The sequence below is a fragment of the Quercus suber genome, unplaced genomic scaffold, assembly GCF_002906115.3.
Source record: "Quercus suber isolate HL8 unplaced genomic scaffold, Cork oak 2.0 scaffold_292, whole genome shotgun sequence".
In the NCBI taxonomy this organism is placed as follows: domain Eukaryota; kingdom Viridiplantae; phylum Streptophyta; class Magnoliopsida; order Fagales; family Fagaceae; genus Quercus; species Quercus suber.
In genome coordinates this window covers 50,918-77,027 of record NW_027069748.1, presented here as the reverse complement: position 1 = coordinate 77,027, position 26,110 = coordinate 50,918, and the positions used below count along the sequence as shown (strand labels likewise).

General features: G+C 34.3%; 1 protein-coding gene across 1 annotated transcript; it reads right to left on the bottom strand.

Annotated features, from left to right (window-relative positions):
• Positions 1–10,876: 10,876 nt before the first annotated feature.
• Positions 10,877–12,215, bottom strand: LOC136071177 (uncharacterized). Its single transcript, XM_065782159.1, has 2 exons — positions 11,636–12,215; positions 10,877–11,043 (listed from the first exon to the last, which is right to left on the bottom strand). Exons 1-2 carry the CDS (start codon positions 12,213–12,215, stop codon positions 10,877–10,879), a joined length of 747 nt encoding a protein of 248 aa, XP_065638231.1.
• Positions 12,216–26,110: the final 13,895 nt, after the last annotated feature.

Genomic DNA, 26,110 nt, shown 5'->3' with positions numbered 1-26,110 from the left:
ATTCCTTGTTTGATTTATTTGATAGATTCTGTGCCTTTCAATTTCACTTTTAGCTAATGAGTCTTTCAAATTCAACACGGTGTTCAATTTGACATGATTCTATTCATTGTTGGGTTTATTTTTATATGTTTTTCTTTAGGCTGTTAGTTAAGGCCTTTGTTGCAGCACAGTTGGATTCCCTAAATCGGTCTCTCTATTCTGTAGTTGTACAAGTATGCAAACTTGCCTATCCCATTTTGTTGGATAGCTAATTATGAGTTTAAAATTTTAAATTCACTTTCTAAATGAAAGTTGATGCTTTTATTGTGTATTTTAGGCTGCATGTGTGTGATTTTAATTACTATTGCACTCTTAGCATTTAGCTGGCTACTTTTTAAGGGTTTGTTGCAGCAAACTTGGCTCGGCTACTATTGCACTCTTATCTCTTGTTCGATTCATTTTATGTATTTTTTCTACTATTTGTTGGTGCCAGATGATTAAAGGTCATAAAAAAGATGATCTTCTTGAAGAAATCGTATTTATATTGAGCCTGACGAGATCAAGTAAAAAATTTACTATATTGAACGTAATTCTAGCTAATGAGTCTGCAGACAGCCAAATGTTTTTTCATATATTGCAGTGGGATTTCATAATAAGCACTTATGCTGATTTGATTTAGATTGTGGTTTTGAGTTTCTGATTTGGAAGTTGATCAGTTTGAATTCAAGATAGTATGGGGACTTCTATGTAATGTGCTTCTAGTGGGTTTTGGTTTAAACCTTTTATAAAGAAGTTGAATGCAATGTGAACTTTATAGAAGTTCATTCAACTTGCAATAACAAGAAACTTTGTAGAAGTTCTGGGATGAATTAAAGTATAACGTTTGATAGTTTATATCTTTTTGGGGATTTATTACACTAAGACGTTGACATGAGTGTCAGTTTGGTTAGTGGGCTTTCCATTTGAACAATTATGCCCTTACTCATTAGGTGTTTGACAAGTAAAATATTCTATTACCCTTTTATTATAAAAGCTAATGGGTTTGATAACGTATTGTATACATCGAAATAAAAACATTTTAAAATAATTGATGATGTGGAAGAAACTATCACCTACATCTCATGAACACCTTCATCTGTGGGAGGCAAATAGGCAATGGATGCCAGATGGTGGGGAAAAAGAGGCCTGAAATGGCTTTTTTTTTGGGGTGGCCATGGAGGGGAGAAAAACCAGGGGAGGGGGGTTGGGGTTGGGGTGGGTTGGGGGGGGGGGGCTGTATGTTCTCTGATGAAACACACCCTGTATAATAAATTTGGGAACTTGCTATACAATTAGATACTTGATGAATCTATGTATTTCAATACTGTAATATTCTAGTCTTATTTGTTTTTTTTTTTTTTTTTTCTTAGTTTACGTCTATGTATGTTTAATCTAATGCTGTGAAATCTTTCAGGCTCCTCTTCTAGCAAAGTACCCTGCCAGCCTATCAGGGACTGCATATTCGTACTCTTTCAGTGCTCTCTTGATGGTGATAACTGCATTCTTTATGACCAATGAGCCAACAGTCTGGAGTTTGACAGAGTGAGTTTTTGGAAGTCATTTGTGCTGTAAGTTTCTTACTAGTGTCTTGTATTTGACGTTTCTCCATCCGAATTGAGTGCCAGTCTAAGCTATAATTCCATCTGACTTCGAAGAAAATTTTGGTGGTTTTTGCATCCTCCAAGTCCATGTGTGAGAGTGATAATTTTGTGTTTTTTTTTTTTTTTTTAAATAGGTCAACCTCACTTTGTGGAGAATATCATCAGGTTGTGTCGGTCCGCCTCCACCAATTATGTAAGGTGGACTGCTGATTTCTCTAATCTTGTGCTATTTGGCTCTTCATTTCCTTATTTTTATTTCTTTAATTATGATTTCTTTAATTCTTCCTTAACTACTTGTATGCTTTAAACATTGTTGTTCTAAATGCTAGGAATCTATTGGATTAATTTGTGAAGAGTTATTTTGTTCATTGTTTCTCAACTTTTGCAACTTTGGGTGCATGTTATTTTGACAGGTGCTGGATTTTGTTTTGGGTGCTTGGCTGCGTAAGCAGCGGAGTTTGATTTGGCAATAAGCTCTGTCTGTCTCTTCCTTTTTCCTCCCTGTTTTTGTTATTCTCTTTTTCCAGTTTCTCATAGTGAGGGTTTGACACTTTAATTCCAATTCTTTTCCTTTATCCCTTTATTTATTTTATTATTATTTTTAATTTCAAACTTTTAGTCAATTCTTTTTTATCAAGGTTATGTCTAATTTGAATGTGGTAATCCTTTTATTGGTGTGGGGCAGTTAGATTAACAGGGATTATGACAAACTTTTAGTCAAAGTCTTTTTTGCCTTTTCCTGTTTTAATTGGCATTTGGCTTGAGTTTTTGGGTTTTTTTGGCATTAAATTGCTTTAATTTGTTTTCTTGGATTTGCATGATTATTCGTAAACTTGGAACATGCTTGGTTATTCGCAATTCATTTTTTGCGATTGAATTGTCCCAGAATGAGGTCTTTATAAACTTGTTAGGACAATGTTTGATAATATTGATCGTGATATGTCTTCAGGAAGGAGATTTTAATTTGTACTTTCTTGTACTTGATAAACAGAGTTTGTGGAGAACTCTTGAATCTGAAACAATAAGAAAACTCCTGTTTTATTCTCTTGAATTAATTTTTCTTTGAAGTTTCTTTCAATATGATGTTCCTCCAAACATGATCCTATACAATTCCTTGTTTGATTTATTTTATAGATTTTGGTTGAAGGTGTCTTCTGGATCAATTTGGTTGTTTCTATTAGAGTGCAATCACTTTTTGTTGGCTGGCTGGTAATTATGGGTTTAAGAATTTAAGAGTCACTTTTAAACAAAAATTGGCGCTTGTTAGGTCTATATTTAGGGCTCCATTTGTTTGGCAGAAATTGGTGCTTGCTATGTGTATATTTCAGTGTGGTGATTTATTATCTTTGGACAGTTTGATATATTAAGAGTTGCATGCTTTAACCTGGTAGCTCGAATGCAAGTAATGTATAGGATTTCTCGTGTAGAGAAGAATTCTTTTATTTATTGATTTGTTTTGAGTGCATGTTATGAATCTCTATTTTGACTTCTCTTGTGGAGGAGTTCTTTTATTCATTGTTTTGTAACTTTCAAGTGCATGCTATGGATCTCTATCTTGACTTGTCTACAGGAAGCAGAACCTTTTTCGGTGGTTTTAGCTTAAGCAGCAGAGTTTGATTTTGGGTAAGCTTTCTTTTCTTTCCTCATGTTTTTGTTGTTCTATCTTACTATCAAAATAATTATAATTATAAATTTTGACATATTTTAAATCTTTCTAATTCTTGGACTTGGAGTGCCTTTCTTAGGCTTCGGTTTACATTAGGGTTATAAGTTGGTAGTATTTTGGAAATTCCATTGCAGTTAATTTCCCATTTCGCTGCTGTTCTGTTAAGTTTTTAGTCATTCAAGATGAGTCTGTATTGCCTGTAATTGGTGTGGAGTAGACAGATTATTAAAGGTCGTGTCCTAAACATGGTTTATACTGCTTACTCTCTCTTCTGCCATCTGTTGCACTTATAACAACTTTTAAAAGCTAATCTATTATTATTTTTTGGAGCTTTATCAGTTTTGTGGTTTATGTTCTATGGACAGTTTCATAAGGTAAGAGTTGCATGTTTTAAACATGGTTGCTTTAATTCCAAGTACAAGTAAGTATGGGTTCCTCTTGTAGTGAAGAGTTCTATTTTTTGTTCTGTAACTTTGAGTGCATGTTAAGAGTCACTAATGACCTGTTGACAGGTGCGGGAATTTTCTTTTTGGATCTTGGATGTGCAAGTAGTGAACTTTTAATTTTCGATAAGTTCTCTCCCTCTGTCTCTCTATCACTTCTCTCTCTCCCATTTTTTTTTTTTCATTTTCTACTGCAATCCTAACCATTGGTGTATTTTCTTTTCATTTGTTTTGATTTAGGTATTTGTGCTAGTTTTTGTTTTCATTAAGGTATTGCGGTTGGAGTTGGTTCTATTTTTCATATTTGTGGATTTTGTTTGGGGAGTTGGGTTAATTGATTTTGTGTTATTTTCTTGAAAATCCATTTACCGCCCTTATATTTCATTGGAATCGTTGAACCACATTGGAAAAAAAAAATGTTTAAAAAATCTACTTATTCATTTCAATAAACTTGGGCAACTCCCGTGTATAGTCAGCTATTTGTGGTTGTTTCTTTATTTTAAGTTTAGTAGATTTACTGTTTGTTTCGTGCCTGCTCGCTGATTTAATTGCTTTGTTGGAATTTTTAAACAGTTTCTCGTACATGGTATTATCTAATGTAAGTTGTAAATGTTAGACTTATGGTTAAGTGATTAAATTCACAATTTCTTAATAACTTAAGCTTTTAGGACAATCGGTAATTTAACATGGAATCAGAGCAGGAGATTTTGATTTCGATCTCTATCTTCACTCTACCTCTCATTTAAATGTTAAGTTCTCAATTGTTGGATTCCCACTTATTAAGGGGAAGTTTAAGCCCACAAGTGAGGGGTAGTGTTAGACTTATGGTTAAGTGATTAAATTCACAATTTCCTAATAACTTAAGCTTTTGGAATAATTGATAATTTAACAGTAACTAATCTCCCAAAATTAAATTTAGGTCTATAGTGTCCCCATGATATAAGCATTATATACAGGAAAAATATTGGTAATTTTTTTATAAATTAGATGGGTGATTGTCTACAATAGACATCTTGAAAACCAGTGTGTTCGTTTTGAAATTTTACCTAGATGAATTGTGATTGGAGTTTTTCCCCAAAATGTTTATTAAAATGGGGGGCCAGTAATGAACCGAAAATTGGGTGAGTTGATGTAATTAACTAATTATGTATAAACTGACAATTTCTATTTGCATTGTTCGGTAAGTGATTTCTTTGAGAAAGTTATGATTCCTTTGAACTTCCTTGCTTGGACTTCAATAAACCTATAATCTTTCAAGCTTAGACTTGACAATATATTTAGGCTTTTTTTTTAAAAGAACGAAATGGAACAAGGTGTATTTTTTCTTTTCTTTTTTTCATGTTTTCTAAAGTTTTCTCAATCCTAAAATAAACCTGATTTATTATTATCTGTGCCAAGCATTGGATTAGTGACATCAATAAGTCTTTGTATGCTTAAGTGTATGATTACGGAGTTGTAGTTTCTGCCACTTATTAAGGTAGCCATTACATGTTTGCAGAAAAATCTGACTATTTTTCAGCCTTAAGTATTAGAGAAAATTCCTGTAATCAGGGGTAAACTTAGCAAGGTAGTGGGCTGCTTTGACTGTTACCAGGTCTACCAGACTTTACTACCATTTGATATATTAATTTTATAAAGATTAGTGCATTAGAGGTCTAATGGAGCCTGTGTGTGTTTAAGTGTGGGAGAATTGGTTTAGTTGATGTTAGAGAAAAATAATAATAATAAAAATAATAATAATAATAGTGGCACTTACAAGCCTCTATGGGTGTTATGATCTATATATGTTGATTGATATTTCTGCTGGTATTTTTCTAGTAGGTAGACTATAACTTAGAACCTAATTGAGTATTAGATTTATGAGAGCCCAAGGCTTTGATGATTTCTAATTTCCGTGCTATGATTTGTGTAAAATGTATATATATTGGTGGTTTGATTCTGCTGAACTATTTTGGTTCAATCTGTCATGGTTATTAGTAGATGTGCTTGCTGTTTAGAGACATGCTCCTGAAATGGAAGGGAATGATGCACCGCTTTTGAATCATTTTACTGCTGTTATTGAGAAGATCAAACCCCTTTACTAGATATGTATATGTGCATTGTATTTATTTCCCCCCTCTTGGTTCTGTTTTGGCAAGAATGTGTTGCAGAATCACTAATTTGTGATATATGAGGTGAGTTATTGATTCTAAGATGAATGCAGTTTGTTGTAGATATATAGAAGACTGGTATCTTTAAAACTCTATTAAAGAAAGTTGATTCCTGGATTTTCTATTAGATAGTTGAGTCAATATGTTGGTTGGTTTAGCTCCATATATACAGTCACTAGGTGAGAATATGTCAACCAATAAAACAGTTGGAAGGATGGTGGGACCAGCTTTGGGTGACCAGTAGCAAGGAAACTTTTTTATCAACATATTGAAGATAGCTTTTCAAGATGCTCTTCAATGACTTACCCGTTCAAAAAGGAAGATAGCTTTTCGACATATGGCTCTCTCTGTTTGTCTCTCTATCTCCACACTCTCTCTCTCCTTCCTGTTTTTGTTATATTCTTCTACAATCCTAACTTAAACATTTTAAAGACAATTTCTCCTTATTTTATTTCTTTCCTGTACTTGCGTTGTCTTTGCTATTCGAAGGCTTCATTTCCTTGAGAATTATGAATTACAATTTTTCGTCGTGAGAGTTTGAAACTTTCATTCCAATTCTTTTGCCTTTGTCTTGTTGTTTTGTTAGATTGACATGGATTATGATCTAAACATGGGGCCAAAATGGCCAAATACCACTATTTGGCAAAAAATATAGGGATCTACCACTGTTTGTGAACTATATAGGGTTGTACCACTATTTTGGAACTCGAGTTTGCTATGTAACTCGAGTTCCATTAAAAATTGCCACCATGGCAGGCTGAGTTGGATTAGGAACTCGAGCTCAAGGAGCTCAAGTACCGTTAAAATAAATTAGAACACAGAGATGCATCAAAACACAGAAATGCATCTTGGGAACAAAATAACACATTGGAACTCAAAAACAAGGCCAAAATGGCCAAATACCAATTTTTGGCAAAAAATATAGGGATCTACCACTGTTTGTGAACTATATAGAGATACTATTTTGGAACATGAGTTCCTCAAACTCGAGTTTGCTATGTAGCTCGAGTTCCATTAAAATCTACTATTGTGGCACACACTGAGCTAGATTTTTTAATTGAAAAATTTCATGTGGAACTCGAGTTTGGAAAACTCGATTTACTTGAAAAATAAAATTTGAGTTCTATAACAGTGAGTTCTGCTTAAGTGATAAACTCATCTTGTTCTCAGTCTCACTCTCCCTCTTCTTTATCAATCTCCCAAGACCCCAAATCTACTACTTCACCACCATGGCCACCATGCCAAACTCAGGCAAAGTTGACTCAACCACAAATCCCACTCTCACCGAAAAGAGTCCAGGCAGCACCAAGTCTCCCATTTCTGACCGGAAAACCTACTCTCCCTATCTGTCACCATCTGCATTTGAGAAATACCCATAGGATTCAATTTTTGGGTTCAGGTCTTTCCTCCTCCTTTCGCTAGCGCCCATCTGCAGTTGCTCCTTTTGGGTTCATGTCTTTTTTATTCGATTTTTAATTTCCCAATTACCCATCTGCGTTTGATCCCACTAGAAATGTCTAACTCCAATTTCTTGCTCAACAACGTCATATTTCCTTTTCTTCCTTTATTTTTTTTCTTGTTACTCTGGTTCTCATAGTACTAGGTCTTTGGTTTTTTTGGATAAGTAGTACTGGGTCTTTGTTTTTCATATTACTTTTCTTGTTTTCAACGTTTTGGCCATAATTCTGTTGTTAGGTGGATATCATGTTCCCACTTCGTTTGACATTGTTTTTGGGTGAAAATGGCCAAATACCACTATTTACCGAAATATGTATCAATCTACCACTGTTTTGAAACTCGTGTTTGTGAAACTCGAGTTTTCCGTGTAACTTGAGTTCCATAAACTTAAGTTTTTTTAAAAAAATTACTTGCAAAATTGCTGGAAAATTTTTTATGGAACTCGAGTACCATAAAAAATTTTCAAAATTTTTCCATAGAACTCAAGCACCATGGAAAACTCGAGTGTCCAAAAAATGGTAGATCCCTACGTATTTTTGAAATAGTGGTAGATTAATATATATTTTAGTAAACAATGCTATTGTGACATTTTGGCCATACTATTCCTTCAATTTATTTTACAGGTTTTTGTCCTTGGTGGCTCTTATATGGAATCTATTGCTGCAACGAAGGCTTTTTTACAATAAATTGGTTTTCTCCTATAGTAGCACAATCTCCTATTTCTAGATGGGTGATAATTATGTGTTTAAAATTTTAAAATTTGCTTTGTAAACACTAATTGGTGCTTGGATTGTGTGTATTTCTGGCTCCATATGTTTGGTTTTAAATAATTCCAGCACTACCTGGATTGATTTTCTAGGTTGCTTTTTATTCTGCCATTTACTTACTTTCACAACCTTTCAGAATATAAAATCATCAATTGTCATTGGGCTACCATATAAGAGATGAATTTTTTGCTTTAAGCATTTTGTTCTAAATGCTAGGAAGTGTTTGATTTACCTTTTATAGAAGATTTTTTCTGTTCAATTTTGCAACTCTGGGTGCATGTTAAAACAGCTGCTGGAATTTTCTTTTGGATGCTTGGCAGGGCAAGTGTTGGAGTTTGATTTGGCGAGAAGCTCTCTCTCTCTCTCTCTCTCTCTCTCTCTCTCTCTCTCTCTCTCTCATAGAATTGTTACTTTCCAAAAATGCATTCTGAAAATCAACTTTCTTTCCTGTTCTTTTTCCTTTGTTCTGTTGTCTTGTTTTAGTCATTCTGTTTTGGCAAGCTCATGTCTAATTTGAATGTGGTAATGCTTCCCATTGTTGTGGTGCAATTAGATTAACAGGGATTGTGATTTTAAGGTGGTTGCCAAGTGAAGAATAAAACAGGTTTTTGCTTTATTCTGTAATGATTGGCATGAGTTGGAATATGCTTGGTTTTTTGCAAGTCATCCTTATATGGAAGTGATTGGACAGATGCCATTCTTGTCCAAGCATGACTTCTTTATTAGTTTGTTTGTCTGTTTTTTGATTTCTTGCGGACAATGTTTGATAATTTTGAACTGGATGTGTCTACATGATGGGGAATTCTAATTTGAACTTTCTTGTACTCAAGAAACAGAGTTTGTGGTGAACTCTTGAATTCACTCATCTATTGTTCTTTTTTACTTCACTTTTTCTTGTATGTTTCTTTCAATATACTGTGCCTTTGAATGTGATACTATACAATTCCTTGTTTGATTTATTTTATAGATTCTTGTTGAAGGTGCTTTCTGGATTGATTTGATTCTCTTGTTGATTTCAATTTTTGCTAATGAGTCTTTCAGATTCAACACAGTGTTCAATCTAACATGATTCTGTTCATTGTTGAGTTTATTTTTATATGTTTTTCTGTAGGCTGTTAGTTAAAGCCTTTCTTGCAGCACAGTTGGATTTCCTAAATCGCTTTATTTCGATTCTATAGTTGCACAAGTATTCAAACTTGCCTATTCCATTTTGTCAGATAGTTAATTATGAGTTTAAAATTTTAAATTCACTTTCTAAATGAAAGTTAATGCTTTCATTGTGTATTTTAGGTTGCATGTGTGTGATTTTAATTACTATTGCACTCCTAGCATTTAGCTAGCTACTTTTTAAGGGTTTGTTGCAGCAAACTTGGCTTGGCTTCTTAGGATTTGCTTCTAAATATTTTAATTTACTGTTCCCTTAAACATGATATTATCCCTTGTTCAATTCATTTTATGTATTTTTGGTGCTCGGCCATTTTTTAAGGTTTGTATGTCGTGGCAAAGTTGGCTTTTCCAGATCAATATGGTTCTCTTTTTTTGGAGCACAAATATGTTAACTTTCCTTTCCTTGACTGTTCTCTGTCTGTTCATTATGTGTTAAGGGTTTAAATATTCACTTTGTAAATGAAAACAGGTGCTTGCATTGTTTGTACTTCAAGCTGCATTTGTCAAGCTTTACTAAACTTGTGCAGTGCTCAACACTGTTTGTTATTGGACAATTATATAAGTCGAATGGTTGCATGCTTTAAAACATGAGCTTCCTTATGTGGTTTTATGACACTGTTACCCCAATGTTTAAAAAATTTAATGCTGGTATATTTGCATAGGCTACAATGTTTCATGGGGACTGAAGGAAATAATATCTCTTTATCTCTTGATTTTAATATCCTTCTCCTAAAATTTAATGGTTTAATTATTAGATTAAGATATTTATGAGTAACAAAAACCATTTGTTGAAGTGACATTGGGTTGAGATCAAGATTTTTTTGGTGTTCTCAACAATCTAATATTTGAAATTTTCTCGTTACTATGACTTAAAAATTTATATTGAATAAAGATATTTATCATAACTTTTAGCTGTTGTGATTTAAATTTTATTTTTATTTTTATTGGTAATATAAGAATTATTGTTGATGTAAATGGAAAAAGAAACATACAATGTGTTCATGAGAATGAACACTGCAAAACACAAAACAGAACACCACAAAAAACAATCAAAAGACTAAACTAAGAGAAGAAAAAAACTAAACAATAGAAGAACATTCGGTAAAACCCCAGCACCGAGACCAATCAAAAAGACTTCTCAGAATCTTCAAGGGACCGACAATTATGCTCCATCCATAGAGTCCACATCAAACATCCTAGAATTAAATTTCAAATATCTAAATCATGTTTCCCAAGCCAATGATTCCAACAAAATAATAATTCTGCCACAGTGCTAGGCAAGACCCACTAAATAACGAATGTCTAAAGCATAAAAACCTATAAAGAATCCGCCACATGACAGTGAATAAGGAGATGATCCATAGATTCCCCAATGCACTGGCACATACAAGAGCAATTTGCCAAAGGGTGGCCTCTAAGCATGAGATTATCCAATGTAAGAATGTAATCTTGAGCTGCTGTCTATAGAAAAAAAGCCACCCTTCTGGGAACCTTTGCTTTCCAAATGCCCTTCCAAGGGAAGATAGAGTTGGGAGTCGTCCTTAACTCATTGTAAAAGGAACGGGTATCAAATTTACTATTTCCATTAAGACTTCAACACAAAGAATCACTGCCTACTCCACGTGGAAGATGAGCTTGAATAAAAATCAAGAGGAGAAAAAGAAGCAGCAAGCTCCCAGTCTTTGAAATCCCTATAAAATCTCAGGTTCCAAAATATAACATCATCCCCCTCTTGATGACTCACAATATCAAAAATACAAGCTTCCTTATCCGCTGAAATCACATATAACTCAGGGTAGAGGATTTTAAGGGGATCAACCCTAACCCTTCTATCATGCCAGAAACAAATCCGGGTACCATCGCACATATAACTCAGGGTAGAGGATTTTAAGGGGATCAACCCCAACCTTTCTATCATGCCAAAAACAAATCCGGGTACCATCGCCCACAACAAAGAAAAAATTTAGAAAAGCTTTGTCACCCTACATTAATATTTTGCCACAAGCCACACCCATGAGTTTTCCTACAAATTTTAGTACTCCAACCACCTTGACCCTCCCCATATTTAGTGGATATAACCCTCTGCCAAAGATGAGTAATTTCATGCACGTATCTCCACAACCACATCCCTAATAAAGCTTGATTAAAGGACACTACATTTCTTATCCTCAGACTCCCATTTCAATAGGTGAGCAAACCTTATACCATGCCACCAAAGGGTATTTGAAGCTCCCTTCAAACAATCCCCATAAAAAGTTTCTTTGGATTCTTTCCAGCCTAGTAGCCATAGCTATAGGAATAGTAAATAACGATAAAAAATAAGTGGGAAGGCTAGATAGTGTGCTCTTCAATAAAGAGAGCTTACCACCCTTGGATAAATAAAGGCATTTCCATCTTGATAATTTCTTTTCCATCTTCTCTAAAATAGGATTCCAAATAGAAGTTGTCTTGAACGATGTACCAAGTGGCATCCGTAGGTATTGCTTAGGCAAGCTGCCCACCCTACAACTAAGGATATTAGCCAAAGCATCCAGATTATTTACCTCCCCAATAGGGACAATCTCACTTTTCCCTGTATTAACCTTGAAACTTGTAAAAGCTTGAAAACACGATAAGGCCAACCTTATAGACAGCAACGGATCCCTAGAAGTATCACAAAATAAAATAGTTTCGTCCACAAACAACAAATAAGAAATGCGCACACCAACAGAGTTCACTGGTCCCACATGAAAACCATGAATTAAACCACATTCCTCAGTTTTTCTCAGAATCTTGCTTACAACCTCCATAGTGAAAAGGAAAAGAAGAGGGGATAAAGGATCAACTTGTCTCAAACCTTGAGAGCTTCCAAAGAAACCTTCAAGGGAACCATTCACTAGAATTGAAAACCGGACTGAAGTCACACAAGCCTTTATCCACCCACTCCATTTCACCCCAAAACCCATCCTATCCAAAAGGTAGAACAAAGCATCCTAATTAACATGATGGTTGGCTTTTTCAATGTCAAGCTTGCAAACTACACCCAGTACACGACTCTTCGACCTGCTATCTAGGCATTCATTGGCAATGAGCATTGAATCCAAAAATTTGCCTCCCACCTTAAAGGGATTTTGAGACTTAGAGATGGGATTGTCCAATACCGCCTTCAATCTATTAGCCAAAACCTTAGATAAAAGTTTATGCATACTACTCACCAAACTAATGGGCCTAAAATCTTTAATATTAAGAGCATTACTCTTCTTAGGAATTAAAGAAAGAAAAGAGACATTCATAAACCTTTTAAACACAGAATAACGATGAAAATGTTCAAAAAAAGCCATGACATCCTTTTCCACAACACTCCAACATTTATAGAAAAAAGCCATAGTGAAACCATCCGAGCTAGGTGCTTTGTCCCCCTCTATTTCCTTCAAAACCTGGATGACTTCCTCCTTAGAGAACACCCTCTCGTCTTCCTCTATACAAGAAAAATCCAACCCATCCATAGATGGGCCCCGCATCTCAATCTCCTGGTACAAAACCTGGTAGAAATGAACCACTTGAGAATGCACCTCCATCTCATTCTCATAGACAACCCCATCCACTTCAATATTGTTAATTTGATTAGCTCTTCTATGGGAATTTGCTAATCTGTGAAAGAAGCGAGTATTGTTGTCCCCCTTCTTCACAAACAAGACACGAGATTTTTGTCTCCAAAAAATCTCCTCCAAGGAAGCTAAATATTCAATATCCCCTCTAATCTGTATACAGGGAGACTATTCCTCATTCGAAAGATCCCACGCCTCTGAAATAGCATCCAGCCCCAACAATTCAGACGACAAACTCTTTTTTCTAAAAGTCAAGTCACCAAACTCCTCCCTATTCCACTTCTTAAGATTACCTTTAAGAGCCTTTTGTTTTTGGGCTAAAATGAACCTTGGATACCCAACAGAACAGTACCCATTCCACCATTGCTGAACTCTCTCAACAAAACTCTTTGCTTTCAACCACATATTCTCAAGTTTAAAAGCACAACGTCCCCAATGAAAACCACCATGTTTTAGATTTTCTTTACGTTTGATCTTAATTCTCCTTCAACTACTTGATTGACCCTTTGGGATTGTTGATTTTCTCTTCAATATATGTGTGTATATTTTCTTTCTTCATAATCATTTTTGAATCTCTATTTTTGTAATTGGAGGTTGGATTTTGAGTTTTATTAGCTGCATTATTAGAGGTTACCTAATTATATGGGCAATGCATTTGCAGTGCATTTACTAAAGTTGATTTGATTCTGTTGCTCCTCAATGAAAAATGCTCGAGTAGTCTTGATATTTTTTCTTTTTTTCTTATTTTAAGAAAAAAAAAATCTTGTAATTTGAATTTGTCCTTGTTCAGGCAGGACAGCTGGGGAGTTCTTGTAACTAATGGGCTGTAATGCTGGGAAGGTGGTGAGAATTAACTTGGGAAAATATAGAAAAGAGGAATTGAAGCTTGGGGTGGCTACGTAGAGGTGGGGAATAGCCAGATTTGGTTGGAAATCATATTATGAGAGAGAATGAGATGGGGAGATTGAGAATTTCAGCGGGGGAAACGGAAATAACTAGTGAGACTATCAGAAACAAAGGGAGAAAAAGCTTCTGAAAAATCAAGAAGATAGAGAAAAATACCATTAGGCTATTTTTTATCAATGCAATTACTCTTATTTATCAAACAAAAATATAGAAAAGCCTAGAAAGGAAGAGATAGAGGGGGAAACCAAGTAAAACTCAAACAAAGTCAACTTCAATTCATGTCATCACCTCCAATAGAATACAAATTATATCCTTTTATAGCCAAGATTACTTGCCGAGGAAGTATCCACATGGTCCAATGAAAAACAACTAAGAAAACTCATAATTTACTGGGATGGTTGAAAGTATTGCAGCTGACAGCTAGAGGCAGACACCCTTCTGCTCTGTTAAGTTGCGAACTACTTTTATTCTGAGTAGCTGACTGCTAATTTATGGAAATCTAGAAAACTTTTAGTACTTAGCTAATAGTTAAGCTAACAAGAATTTCAAGCACTAGCTGCTGGCTTGTTCTGTGTGTCCTTGTACGGGGTTGGCTTGATACATAACATGCTTTGTCCAGCAATATAACAGCTGCTGTTTCACTTGGTTTCTAGTCTAGTGACTTGCTACTAGTAAATCATCTTTTCCGTATAGAGCACATAGATGTGCTGCATTCTGCAACTATATTTACACTTTGGCTTTGCAGGTGGTAGCCTTAGCTAGGTGAGCTTGTTTGGTTATTAGTTCTTGAACTTGTTTCACTTTTTCTCCTTAATGATCTATAGAGGGTGATTTATTTATTTCAAGTGGGTCTCAACAAAAGATGTGAACCTGTTAATTTGAGGATTACAATAACAAACATAAACCATTTACTCTCAAGAAATGGTTGGAGGGAGCTGATTGGGTTGGAGGTTGGGTGAAGAGAGATAGATCGTAGATCTGGGTGTGCTTACCCAAACAAAAATGTCTAAAGATCTCTTTCTCAGACCAAAATCTCCCTCTCTCTTTCATCTTTCTAAAGCTCTAAAGTCTCCCTCTCAGATCATGGATTTGGAAAAATCTCTAAAGCTCTCTCTTGGATCAATGGTTGTGAGGTGGTGGTTGGTTCGGTGGTCAGTGGGGGTGGATCATTGGATGGGTTTGACGTTGGTGTGGGTTGCAATAGCTTGATGGACTGATCGGTGACAGTGGTGGTGATTGGTGGTCTGATCTATTCATGTGGGTTTTAGATTGTAGGAATAGTTGGTTGGTTGGTCAGATCGGTGATCATTGGTTAGGTTTGTTGTTAGTTTGGGCTTTGGATTGCAAGGTATTTTCTGGGTTTCAATGAGACGATTGACCAAAAACGCTGAGCACAACAATGTCAGGCTGGGTTTCGGGTTGCTGCTGTGTTTATTTTAAATTCTAGGTTTGTTTTTTTCATGTGGATTTTATTATTTTTCTGGGTTTATGGGTTTGATTTGTTGGAGGATTTGGTGGAGGAAAGGGATTTTGAATGAATTTTTGCATGTTTATTTGCTGAGAAAATGTAATAAAAGAAAAGAAAATATTGATTATTTTAATTTTCTGGGGCAACCTTCATGTTCTTCGAGAAAGAACATGAAGGTTGCCCAGAAAATAATCACTTTGTTCTTCCAAAAATAATGAAAAGAAAAAAAAAATTTTAATTACTCTTTTTAATTGGTTCATGTTTGTTATTGTGTTTTTTGTGTTTGGTTCTAGATTTGTGCATTATGTTTTTGTGTTTAAATCTATAATTGTGTTCTTGTTCAAAATGAATTAGATCTGAATTGATGTATTTTATTGTTTTTTATTTTGTTTTTTCTTTTTTAATTTCTTTAAAATTGATTAATAATTTTTTTTAATATTTAGAAGCTGACATGGCATTTTTTTAAATGCTAATTAATTTTTTTTTTAATTAGTCACGTCAGTATTTAATGTGCTAGCAATGCACTCAGTTTGCCATTTAAGCAATTTTCGTTAGTGGGCTAACGGAAATGATCAAAATGGAACGCGTTATTTGATTTAGGGACTAAAAGTGATAAAATTAAAATATAAGGGCTAAAATGAAAAAAAAAAAAATCAAAATGTAGGGATTAAAACTACATTTACGCCTAAATATAATATAGACACAGTTCTATAAGGAAAACAAAATACATAATTTAATTAAAAAAACCAAGAACTATTTTTGAAATCAAAATTCTCAAATTGAATAAGAAACTTTTTTTTTTTTTTTTTTAATTTTCTCATTCACACTCTCACTACTTTATCATTTTCTTTTTTCAAGAATGTTATGATAGTTCGGCTAATCTTAGTTGGAATAGCACACCACTTGCTTGATACCAACTATATCCGCAGCTTTTATCATTAACAACTTTTAAAGTGGCTATGAATTCCTATTTGGCAAATATAGTATAATGAAGCACTATAACTTTGCATGTTGTGTACATATCTATTTGTTACATTTTTAGTATGGTATATAGTAAAAATTGAAATTAGCATGTTGTTGCAAGTCTTCTATGTGTAGCAGAATTCGTATTAATGACAATTAACTGCCTTGTCAATTTTAATGGTGTTTACATGATTTTTGGGAAAATATATTTGTGTATGATCAATTAAGGTTTGTTTAAGATAATCTATCTTATAATTAAATTGTGATTTTGATTTTTTTTTCTTGTATTTCATCAATATCAACCATTTTAAATAATAATAGGTTAGATAGAGATCCACTAAGCACCTCAGTTAAATTTGAATGCGTATTTCAACGAAAAACTTAAAAATACTAATTATCTACTCACTCATAATACTTACTGGTTTTTTTTTTTTTTTTTTTTGTCATTGTTATGTTTATATTTACTTTTATATTTATAATTTTGACAATTATTTTTTTTTTTTTTTTTTTGTCATTGTTATGTTTATATTTACTTTTATATTTATAATTTTGACAATTATATGGATTTCATACCCTTATCTATACATACACACACAAGGACACATATAGATATATACATAATTGTAGTGATTTTTTTGTTTATTATGGTAAGATACTAAGCTAAAGCAAACAAATTTTATTGTAATTACTAAAAGTTGCTTTAATAAAACCTAATTCTTCCAACTTCTTGAAAGCAATATACAAACATATTCATAGAAACATACAAAAAGTAAACCAAAAACTAACAAAAGTATACTACAAGAATCTAGTGGCGAAGCCACCCCAAAAAAAGTTATGAGTTCAACCACAAAAAAGTTTGAGGATCTTAATGACTTATATCCAAATGTCAATTGTTGAATATATTGTATATATATAATTATACATGTTTGTTTTTATTTTTACGTTTCTGTTTACATTAGGAGCGTGCACACGCATATGTATATTTACTTATTACAATGTATACATTTACCAAAAATTTGCATCTTTGTTAGTATGTATATTTACTTATTACAATTTACTGGTTTGACATGTACCAAAAATTTGCATCTTCATTAGTATGTTTGTCCTGAAAAATATTTTAGGTTTAGCTTTTTCATTTGCATCAATCCTTATTCTAGAAGTGGATTATTTAAATTACTTTAAAAGTATATGCTATGGATTGCTTACGAATAGTTTTCTTTTATTCCTAACAAATATAAAGCAGACATAGTTTTCTTTTACTCCTAATAAATATAATGTAGGCATAGTTCTATAAGAAAAAAGACATAATTTAATAAAGAAAGCAAGAAAATTCTCAAATAGTTTAAGAAACTTTTTATTTTTTAATTTCCTCATCCACACTCTATCTCGCTTGTTTATCATTTTCTTTTTTCAAGAATGTTATTGGGAGTTCGGTGAATTTTAGTTGGAATAGCACACCATTGCCTTGATGACAACTACATCGGTTATTGTAGAGTAGCATTGAGCTTCTATATGACAGATATGGTATGAAGAAACACTATAACTTTGAATGTTGTAGCTTTTTGTGTGAGGTACTAATTCTTACATTTTTCTTCCCCTTCTTTCATTTTTATTGTTGTTTTATTGCTTTGATTATCTTTTGTGTAGTTTAGGTTTATTGCTTTGATAGTTAGAAAGCATGCTAGGTTAGTTAGACGTAGTTTTGATTATGTGTTGCCTTTTGTGTTTTTGGGCAGGGATGCGTATACATGCTCGTGCATGCGTACACAACTCCATGACTTTGTGTGATGGAGGAAAAATTGTGAAAATGAAAGATGTTTTAGAAAGCTATGTTTCTTAGAGAAAAGAATGAATGGACTAGCTCTTCAAGAGACACACTTTTGGAATAATACCTCATAGGCAGATTTCTTGGATTCAAATTCAACGAGTTCTAATGAGGGCAGCCTTGCTTATTTATAGATACATAGGCAAGCTGCTAATTGGCTAGAAAATTAGTTACAAGCTGCTAATTGGCCAAAACCTAACAAACATCTCTAACTAAATAATAGGCTATTGCACTTATCACTAACAATTTATCAACTAACTAACTAACTTTCTGTTACAAAGGAAAGGATCTATTTATCATACAACATAAGCACTAGTAAACGACTAGCTTTAAAAATGAACTGCATTAAGACTGACCCTCTTTGGAACACACTTGTACTCAAGTGTGGCTAGTTGTAAGATGATCTGGTGCATGACTGGGCAGCGAGTGATGCACATTGGAACTGTTGGAGATATGCATACGATCCGATAGTTCCATTGATCTGCATTCTCATTAGTTGCTGTATTAAGCTGCTGCATCATGCTAGAGATTAATGTCTATTGTAGCTTTATGTCAACGCTGCAAGTGTAAGCAGCTATGCAGATGCTCTTGCATCCACCTTTATTCATTTTGACCATTGGTTTGGGACTAGCTTTCCCCTTCTTTGGCTGCAATGTGTAACAATCTCCTTTCTTGTATAAGCTAGATGTGTTGCTCCTTCCACCCAAAATGTTTTGATATGGGCATAATCTTTCACACCCAAGTAAGAGATGGCAAACATTCATGGTTGTCACATCACAAAGAACATAATCTTGAAAGTCATTAATTAAGATCACAAAGTACTTTCTAGAATCTCTAACTTCACCTCCTTTCTTGAAGCAGGATAGCTTTTGTGGTTGAGACTGGTCTTGATTCTTCAATTCAAAATTGTTAAAAACTTTTTGTGACACCTTTTTCTCGTAACTAGTTCTTCTAAGCCACTCGTTATTCTCCATTTCTTTCTTTGGAACTTGCAAGAAGTTTGTTACTAATGAGCATCTACTTGTAGCACTTAAATATGAGCATCACTTGCTGCCCTGTCATGCACCAGATCATCTTAAATGTAATGAGCATCTACTTCTTTTACCACGTATTGATCATATACAGGTTCTTGAATGCATTCCTCTTCTCTATTGTCTTCAATTACCAATACACTATCACACATTTCTTCTTCTTCTTCTTCATATATTGGAAATTCTTCATCTTCCTTGTCTTCACAACCTTCAATCATCAAAGCTTTATCCTTGCCTTGAGCATTAACTCCCCATTTCTTGCAATTTGTGGTCTTGTGCTCAGCTTCTTCACACTTGTAGCACTTAAATGTAATGTTTTTTGCTGCTTTAGGGAATGGTTTACTATACCAGAAGTTGAAGGCAAGCTTGCACTGTCAATCTTGAAAGGCTGTGCATTGTTAGTAGTTGGCCTTCCTTGAGTGCTAACTTGGGTACTTTTGCTACCACCATAACCTTGGAACTACACAAAAACTTTTCTTGCAAGTTGCTTCTCAAACATCAAGGCTCTATTATAAGTTTCAAAGATAGTCTACAATTGGTGCAAAGACAAGACATCTTGAATTGGTGGTTTAAGACCACTTAAGAACCTTGCAACCATCTGCTCTTCATTCTTATTCAAGTCTACTCGAGCTACCAGTTAATAAAATGCCTCTGTATACTCTTCCACACTGCCATGTTACTTCAAATTATCCTGTTGTTTGTACAAGGGCTACATATAATTGAAAGGCAGAAACTTGTTTCTCATTTTTTGTTTCATCTTGCACCAATCTTGGATCTTTCTTTTACCCCTCCTAACTCTTTGAACTTGGAGTTGTTCCCACCAAGCTAAAGCTCTCCCTCTTAGCTTGATAGAGATCGATTTCACCTTCTTGGAATCTGGTACCTCATGGAAATCAAAGATTCTTTCCACTTGGTTAAGCCAATCCATGAATTCTTCATGATTCAAGCTACCATAAAACTTAGGTAACTCAATCTTGTCATTTGATTCCCATTTTGGTTCTCCCCTTAGAGGACCAAGCACTTGCCTTAGAACACCTCTTCTATGTTGACCAATTGGGTTACTAAAGCTGCAGCGACTGTCAGTTTTTGACATCTTCAGTAGGTTCATCATCATTTCAAGGATGAGAACACCAGTTTCTTCTCACTTCCTCAATCGAAGTAGCAAGCTGCCCCCTCAGCAGCTCCACAGTTTCCTCCAATGTCACACAGGGTTCTCCTTCTTGCTGTGGTTGCAACTGCTGCCTGGGATGAACCTGCACCTCAGGTTCATGTGCTGCAGAAGCTTTATTGTTCATTTTATTGTAAACTATTGGTGTCATCTTCACAAATTCTTAGGCTCACTAGTAGAGGATAAGAAAATGAAATCATGATAGGATCTTGAAGGGTTCTTGATGACAGGAAATGAAGAAACAAATTGCAAACGCACTTGAATCCTAAGGATCTCAAGCTCTGATACCAAATTATGATGGAGGAAAAATGGTGAAAAGGAAAGATGTTTTAGAACGCTAAGCTGCTTAGAGAAAAGAAAGAATGAACTAGCTCTTCAAAAGACAATTCTTGAATAATACTTCATAGGCAGATTTTTTAAATTCAAATTCAACTAGTTACAATGAGGGCAACCTTGCTTATTTATAGATACATAGGCAAGCTGCTAATTGGCTATAAAGTTAGTTACAAGAAACTATCATGGGGCTACCATGTGATTAGCTAAAGCCTAGCAAACATCTCTAACTAACTAATAGGCTATTGCACTTATCACTAACTTCCTGTTACAAGTGAAAGGATCTACTTATTATATAATATAAGCACTAGTAAACGCTAGCTTTAAAAATGAACTACATCACTGCATACGCATGTTCATGCATGGTTAACCGAAAAACTCAAATTTGTTTGCTCTTGGTTTTTATCCTAATTTATTAATTTGATTAGCTAAGACTACAACTTATGGTAAGGTTGTGTACACTTGATTAATTAGATAACCAAACATTAATTATTCAATGAGTAATTTGTGTAATTATCTTTTTAATTCGGGTAAATTTGGGTTTGATTAATTTTGAAATGGAAGTAATTGTGGCCTCTTAATGTTAACTGGAAACTAATTTAGGGCCTATTAATGTTAATTATGCTCAATCTATTTTCCAACAAATGATAACATCTCTCAGATTATTTTTAATTTGTAAGTGTGGTTAATTTTTATAGAAACTAGACATCTTGAGCTTAAATTTGAGCATAAGAATAAGGCAATTCCAATTCAAATTGAAAAAAGATATGATTTTTCGAAGTTAGCTCTAGGAATTATTACAAGAGCTACATGAAGTAATTGTGGCTTATTATTGTTAATTGGAAACTAATTTAGGTCCTATTAATGTTAATTATGCTGAAATTATTTTCCAACAAATGACAATATCTCTTAGACTATTTTTAATTTGTAAGTGAGGTTTATTTTTGTAGAAACTAGACATTTGGGGCTTAAATTTGAGCATAAGAATAAGGCAATTCCAATTAGAATTGAAAAAGATATGATTTTTCGAAGTTAGCTCTAGGAATTGTTACAAGAGTTACGGGAAAAACCAAAGTTCTAGTAATTTTGCTTGCTCCTCACTCCCACCAACCTCTGAATTTATTCTATCAACCTTCTCTAAACTTTGAAATGGGGTCTAGGTTCATAATTCTCTTTAATCATTTGTCAATCCTCACTAAAGGCCATTCCATTCATATTTTCTCTATCACTACTCTATAAACTCTCATCTCCTCCATTCCAAAAGAGATAAAAACATCATATTTTCTCCCCTCTTAACTTCTAGTGAAGTAGAGTTGATCTTATCATATTTTGATCTTCTTGAAACTCAATATATTGAGAAAGACTCAGGGCCCATTTGGTTTGGTCATGACTTAATTTTCATAACTCAATACTCATAACTCATAATTCAAACTCAAAACCCATAACTCATAACTCAGTTTCCACTTTCTTTCAAAAACTCCAAAATTCTTGTTTGGCAACATAACCTAGTCACATAAATAAAAATTTAAGCCTACTTTTTGCCAAAATGGTGGAGCCCACCCACGAACACCACACTGTTTGCTTATGGTTGGTATCCTCGTGGGGATTTCTCTTACCTTCCATAAGACATTTTCTCCCAATACAGCACACCCAGTCCAGAAACAAACCCAAACCCCATAAAGCGAAAAGCACTGCACAGACCTCCCTGTCTGACGCTGACTCAGATCGGAAACAGGTTCGGTCTTTTTTACTCTTCTTTCTATTTCTATTTCTTTATGCTTTTCATCAATACCCATTAACATCTCTTTTCCCAAAAACCCATTTCACACATCAATACCAAGCTATACCAAACCTAGCTCCACCACCAGAAATCCAGAAATCCACAACCTTCACCACCAACAACCTTCACCACCAACAACCCTCAACACAACCACAACCACAACCTCCACCAAAAAATTCGAATGAATAAAAAATCCAAACCCACCAACAACCTTCAACCAAAACCACAACCTCCACCAAAAAATCCAAGCAAACAAGCTTCAAGCCATAACCACAAACACAAAAAACCCAAACCCACCAACATAAAATCTTTAGATTGGTGATTCAAATTGCCAAATCCAAACCCACAAACACAGAAAACCCGAATCCAAACCGAAGAATTCTTAGATTGAAAACCAAAATCACGAAAATGAGGTGTGGGTTTTTGATTTTGAGTATAAATTTATGCATGTATGAAAATGGTGGATTAGGTCTGAAGAAGAAAGAAAGAAAGAAGAAGAAGAAGAAAAAAAGCGTTGGAGTGGGTCTGAAGAAGAAGGAAAGAAAGAAGAAGAAGAAGAAGAAAAAAAAAACGTTGGAGTGGGTCTAAAGAAGAAAGAAAAATAAAGAAGAAGATGAGGGAAAAAAAAAAAAAAACGTTGGAGTGGGTCTTAAGAAGAAAGAAAAATAAAGAAGATGAGGAAAAAAAAAAAGCCTTGGAGTGGGTTTGAAGAAGAAAGAAAGAAAGAAAGAAAAGGAAAGAAGAAGAAAGAAAGAAGAAGGAGAAAATGTCGTTGGTGATGAGTGCATTGAGTGGGTCGGACTTGACAAAACACAATTTATGGGCCCCCACAGAATCCTTATATTTATGTTGGGGCCACTAAGTTATGTATCTCAGTTTTTGAAAATACTGGTTTCTTGTTTTCTATTTTCATCACTCTAACTCAAAATTTTTGGGTTTTGAGTGATGAAAACACAATGTGAAAATCAAGCCAAACAAAAAACTTTGTGTGGGTCCCACGTATTTTGAGAACTCAATTATGAGTTTTGAGTGATATGATCCAAAACTGCTCTAAACCAAATAGGCTCTCATTCTCTCTCTCCTAGTTTTTCTTCTCTACTCCACCCTTAAAGCCTCCACCAAAAAGCTTCTCCTCCAACGTGTAGATCTTGCATGTAAGTACCAAAATATGAAAAACATGTTGGTGGCAACCAAATCCCAAAAACCCTTGAGCTTCAGGCTTGGGCCCTCGATCTATTTGTTTTGTTTAGGGGATGCTTTCAGCCCATGATGGGAGGTCCCAAGAGCAGCTGTTGGCTACGCTGGGTCAGGCCTTTAGGGTGGTTGTGGTTCACCAAGTCTAATTTTAAGCTTTGGACAAGGATGTGATCCTCTGACCAAGCTACCCCCTAGTTCCGTATTGTATGCCTCTCGTGTTTTCACTCTCCAACCCCCAACTCTCCTACCTCTTTCCCCTCTTATACCCTCCTGTTAGTGGGTCTTTTAGATGGAATGTCTCTGCTGGTGCTGTTCGCCCAAACCCACAAGGATCTTTCAAATATGGTCAAATTACTGTTACAGATGTATATGTGATCCTCAATAGATCGCCAGAGCTTATAGATGGGAAGTGGCGGACTACCCTCAATGGTATTTCGTACTTACCACCTTCAACACCCCTGACGCTTGCCCAGCTGTTCAACTTTCGAGGGGTGTACAAGCTAGATTTCACAAATAAATTGATGAACAGACCTCCCAAAATTGATACATCTCTAATTAATGGTACTTACAGAGGTTTTATGGAAATTATCTTTCAAAACAATGATACAACTGTCCAGAGCTACCACCTGGATGGCTAATGGCTATGCATTCTTTGTTGTGGGGTGAGCCACCAGCTTTGATATTGTCATCATATTATTTCTAATTTATCAAATTCAAAAATTAATTTGGATAATTTCCCATTTGCACTGTAGTATGGATTTTGGAGTGTGGACAGAGAATAGAAGAGTAACTTATAACAAATGGGATGGTGTTGCTCGCTGCACTACGCGGGTACTCCTGTCTATAATCTTCACCCAAAATGCTTTTGTATGAATCATTAGGTTAAGCAATTTTTGCATTGGAAAGCTAGTAGGAATGGAATATGCAATAACAAGAAAGGCATATCAAGATCAGTTTTATGAAAAAGAAAACTAAAGGTAATCTTAAAAGCCAAGGGGTATTAGAATCTCTAAGGGATTGCGGATTTTTTGATGTGCTCAGCTTCTCACTGTATTGGGAACCTTTACTAGCCATGTTGTCAAAATGAAATGCATTGCATGGAGATTTAATATCTGGGACTGGGAAGAGCTTTCCTTAAAATCTATAAAATGAACACCTTACCTTCTGCTGTGAAGTAGGTGCTAGTTACATTTACAATTCAACAGTGATGTTTAAGCATATTCCATGTAAACAGTAGTAAGATATCAATAAGGTTGCATACTAGAATCTAATGGCTTAAAGAAATCCATTCAGAAGCCCATAAACATCCTGTTTTGGGAAAACATACATTATAGATGATGGAAAGAACAGCATATATGATGGTAATATTCTAATGAAACAATTTTTAAATCAAAATAATTGATTTGACATATGAAGACAGATGTCACGCAGTGAGCAGTGAAAAATTATTAGTTTATTTCCATTAGAACATTTTTTAGTTATCAAAATGCTGGTTTTGTGTTTATGAAATTAACGGAAGCCAAAATATTTTGTTCCAGCACTAAACAAACCAAAAATGGCCACAGGGCAGTATTTATAACTCTGCATTGATATCTGAAGTGATTTTCTTATGGACTATATTGAAGCCACAAAATTATGGCCTTGTTTGCGGATTTAATAAACTTAATAATAGTGTTGTTGTTTGCAGAGTTCATGATTAAACACAAGTATAAATAATTATGCGTTTTGAAATTGTAGAATTCCTGAATCTTATATTGAATAAGCTCCTTCAAGCCTTAATGAAATGTCTTGGTGTTATAATTCAAAATATTTTCTCAGAAAAATCCCGAAAAACTAAAACAAAGGTCTTGAATCCATTTTATATTTTCATAATTTATTTTAACAATAAAAACAACGATTACAGAAATAACAAACAATCCAAATGAAAACTATTGTAAATTAGAATTAAACGAATAAAATAATCCCCAAGATACATTTCAAACAACTAGATATACCACTTTATATAATAAAAAAATTCAAAATCAAAACACGATCTAATAAAATAGAAATTTTGTGAAAGGCATAACAATTGTTGGTTTATATGGAGGACACAGTCACATAGACACGATTTAGTAATATATTACTGAATGATTCTTTAGGTGCTTGATGAGTTGATTGAGTTTGTCGACCGGTATGGTTTGACCTGGTTAACCGGGAACCGCCATTCTCCTTTCTTCTTCTATCACTGGTTCCCAAAACCAAAAGAAATCAAAAGTCTAAGATTGTTTCTTTTCCAATAAAGCTGTCTACCAATATGGCAGACACTACCCCTTCCCTGTGAAAAAGTTGGACATCTGGCCACGTTTCCACCATTCATTTGCTTTTAAACTTTTTTAAACTTTTTTTCATTTAATTGCATTATTTATAGGACATTTAAATATTTAATTGCATTATTTATTGGTAATACAAACCCACATATTCATATATTAAATTCATGTGCTGTTCTTCTCAACAACCATCTATGTACTGTTATTGTAAATTAGGATTTATATTATAGATTAAATAAATGTGTTTAATATTATATAAATTTATAAAAAAAGTGT

Coding starts and splice junctions, on each gene's coding strand:
- LOC136071177 (XM_065782159.1), bottom strand. CDS start 12,215: ATGGGTTTTGGGGTGAAATGGAGTGGGTGGATAAAGGCTTGTGTGACT. Junction 11,044..11,635: donor CCTTTATTTATCCAAGGGTG/GTAAGCTCTCTT, acceptor ATGTGATTTCAG/CGGATAAGGAAGCTTGTATT.